Source organism: Zophobas morio, unplaced genomic scaffold (genome assembly GCF_036711695.1).
Source record: "Zophobas morio isolate AGI-343-1 ecotype UQ-CSIRO unplaced genomic scaffold, CSIRO_AGI_Zmor_V1 ptg000030l, whole genome shotgun sequence".
NCBI classification, from domain to species: Eukaryota; Metazoa; Arthropoda; class Insecta; order Coleoptera; family Tenebrionidae; genus Zophobas; species Zophobas morio.
In genome coordinates this window covers 17,823,775-17,827,233 of record NW_026972135.1, presented here as the reverse complement: position 1 = coordinate 17,827,233, position 3,459 = coordinate 17,823,775, and the positions used below count along the sequence as shown (strand labels likewise).

Sequence of the window (3,459 nt, the reverse complement as noted above, 5' to 3'; positions counted from 1 at the left end):
AGAATTATTTGTACTGGTAGTTGTAAACAATTGTATAAATATTTCCGTTGGATTCCTTTGCGAACTCTTTGTAAATTATTATTTATGATACTATGGTAGAGCGGCCGTCAGAACGAAAGGTGACATGGGCGGAGCTTAAGATGCGCGCCTATCCATTACCAGTGGCGTAACCGACGTGTATCAAAAAGGTCATTAAAATAATAAATGCTCTGAGGAACTTATTAAACAAAATTCTTAATACCATTAAATACAAAGTGGCCAAATACTTAAATAATAATTTAAAAAAACAGAGAATAAAATTAAATAGAAACTTAATCTCAGTTGTACTCATCATCATCTAAAGGTGTCACACCCAAATCATCGGTATGTGTTTTTGATGTAGAAGGTTGCTGGGAATATGTATAAAAGTCTTCTTCATCGGAAGTTTCCCCAAAACTTTCATCAGAGGACCCTGTGTTAACCATAAATTCAAATTCTTCTAAAGCCTCATCCAACATTCTCTCTCTAATTATATAGTCATCTTCGGTCTTTGCCACATGACTACAAATAGCCGCCCAATTATCTGGCGTAATTTCTGCAAAACGTTTTCTTGCCAAAGTTTCAACATCTTTTAATTTAAAAGTAGTATTTTGCCCAGCAACCCAGTTTTTTACATTTGCCCATATCTTCTCAATGGGATTCAGTTCTGGGTGATATGGTGGTAGTCTTAACACTTGGTGACCGTGTTGTGCCATTAATAAATCTAATTTATACACGCGATGTTTACTTTTATATTCTTTTATAACTTGGTAAAGTTCTGGCTTAGTAAGATTCGGATCTACTGGAATTTCTTTTTCCTCTAACCATAAAAGCATATTTGCTTTTCTTGTAGCCGACGTTGCTTCTTGTATGTCCCTAATATTGTGATAAGACGCGTTATCTACCACCAAAACTGAATTATCTTGAAGATTTGGGATTAATTGGTTCTGTAGCCACGTTTGAAAATTTTCCCAGTTCATTTCATCATGGTAGTCTCCAGACTTGCTTCCTATATAATCATAATAAAAATATTAAATAATATACCAGTAGTATATGACAAGCAAGAAATTTACCAGACGTAAATATCAAGAGTCCATTCGTTACAAAGCCAGATTCGTTTCCTGCATGAACAATAATGAGTCGTTTTCCTTTGGCAATTGGTTTGCGAATTAATTTATCACTACCATCTGTCCATTCATAGGGGGTTGTATGCGATGCATGAATATAAGTTTCGTCGGTGTATACAATGTTTCTGCCTTCAGCACGATACTGCATAAGTTTTTTTAAATACTCAATCCGTAGCAATCGCACGTCGTGTCTTTCCATCAAAATTTTTTTATTATCCTTAGTTTTTTTCCATCTTCAATATATATTTTTATTGTATAAAGTATTTATTAAGAAATAAATTACTTACTGAAACCCCATACGCATAAGTAATCTTTTAAGTGATGATTCACTACCATTGAATGGAAGACCAGATTCTTTAATTTTTTGTAAAAAAGCTAAAAATTAGTAGTAATAATAATTTTTCAAAACATGTTGTAATAACCCAAACCTCCCGCCTTTTATTTGGCATTGAACAAAATTTGAAAAAGCCCGCTAAAGTTTAAAATTTGACCTTGGCTGTGATCGTCTACAAAAGTGGGACCCTACATTGTGTTTTGAAAACTGGCGGGAGGCGTTCGTTCATACAAATTGGCGCACTGCGGAGCGGGAAGAGTGACGGATTTAAAAAACTTATATTTGGAAAAAAAAACTATGAAAAATAAATCCAATAAGAGCTCAAGAGACCTTGGCCAAGGGCCCCAGAAGAGCTTAAAGAATTTATTCCTCAGAGAAAAAAAAACCTTTATTTTCACTCGAACCTGAGAACATAGAATAAAGATTAACAACCTTACAAGTACAACAATAAACAAAATTAAAAGGTCGCGGAATCCTCGGAAAGATAAATGGATGGCAACGTTCCAGATATTATGGCAGTGTGGCCTCTACAAACAAAATGGGGGGCGCACAGCGAACGCAGGGCGAAGGCCATACTCCCCGTTAGGGCCCACGAGGTTCTCCTGCTTCACCACTTCACGCGCGTGGTCTTACGCACCCACCTGACATAGGTTGACCTTCCTGCCCCCGCCGATAAGGCAGCTGTGTAAACTCCGAATCAGCCAGGGTCGGAAGTCTGGCAAGAGCCGTAACCACCCGCACGGAGTCGCCGACGCCACCGCGGTCATCCCACACGACCCCCGAGTTACATAGCGCTATCAAATTGAGTATTTGGATTTCCGACAAGCAATAAGCAAAATTTAATTGGCCACACTCCATCAATACTTGTTTTAAATACAAAGAAATTTAAATGAGGTTAAATTATGCACGTGTGATCAACAATCTTATACAATAAAGAAAATGAAGTGAGAAATTATTCATGTTTTTATCAATAACTTTAAAGAACAAGAATTTTGAAAGAGGTTAAATTATTCACATTTTGGGCAATGATTTTAATGAAATATTTATCTGACATTAAACGAGTTACGACTGCATTAAAATGATCTGGGCAAAGTTACGTTGTTGACCGAATTAAACAACAACAAACAAACTCCTCAACACATCCCCAAACAAAATACCCATGAAAAAAAAACATACCAAATAGACAAACAACAGATAAAATACGACACATAAAATATGTAATATAAAATATAGGCAACCATGGGTGCACATTCGATTTGGATTATGCCTTTCTGTCAAAAACATTCATTTTCAAATTCATCAACAAAGCTTTCGGTCAACAACAAATCCCCAATGACTAATACAAAAGCTCACAAAGGACGCCCTTGAAATTTCCCGGTCAACACCCCGCACCCCCACCCTAACACTTTCTCTTTCTATTTTTAACGGTTGAATATTTGAAAAACTACATGAAATTTTCCAACATTAGAGTTTACAACAAACGAATAATAAATCGAGGAAAAGCCATTCAAATATCTTAGATCTTATAATGTCAGCCAAATTGATGAGCCTAATTAATTGATGTTACTAACACCAAGAAAATCCCCCGTCCCCCCAGACTATGATATTATTAATTTTCTGATGCCGTTCTCAACGTTATTTTTGTTAAGGATTCACTTGTTCAGATTACGTTTGAATTTACTTTACTCACACGTGCTCAAATTATGCAACGCAAAATAATATCTCGAAAATTGCCATCCAACTTTCCGTATAACATTCGCTAAAATAAAACTGCCCTAGCTAACGTAATTCCCTGAAAGGCCCTACTAAAACGGATTGAAATCATATTGAAAGATTAGTACGAAAATTAACGGCCATGGCGTCATCCGGAAGTACCGCCATTTTTGTAGCGTCCGTTCGCGTATGTGACGCCCGCGAAGCTCACAGGTGTGGTTCCCGCGTCTCACCTACTCCGTAACCATCGAGAAGCAACGCCGCTTC

General features: G+C 36.9%; 1 protein-coding gene across 1 annotated transcript; it reads right to left on the bottom strand.

Annotated features, from left to right (window-relative positions):
- Positions 1–317: 317 nt before the first annotated feature.
- LOC135138677 (uncharacterized) lies at positions 318–854 on the bottom strand. The gene has a single exon (XM_064068653.1). It carries the CDS (start codon positions 852–854, stop codon positions 318–320), a length of 537 nt encoding a protein of 178 aa, XP_063924723.1.
- Between the last annotated feature and the right edge of the window lie 2,605 nt (positions 855–3,459).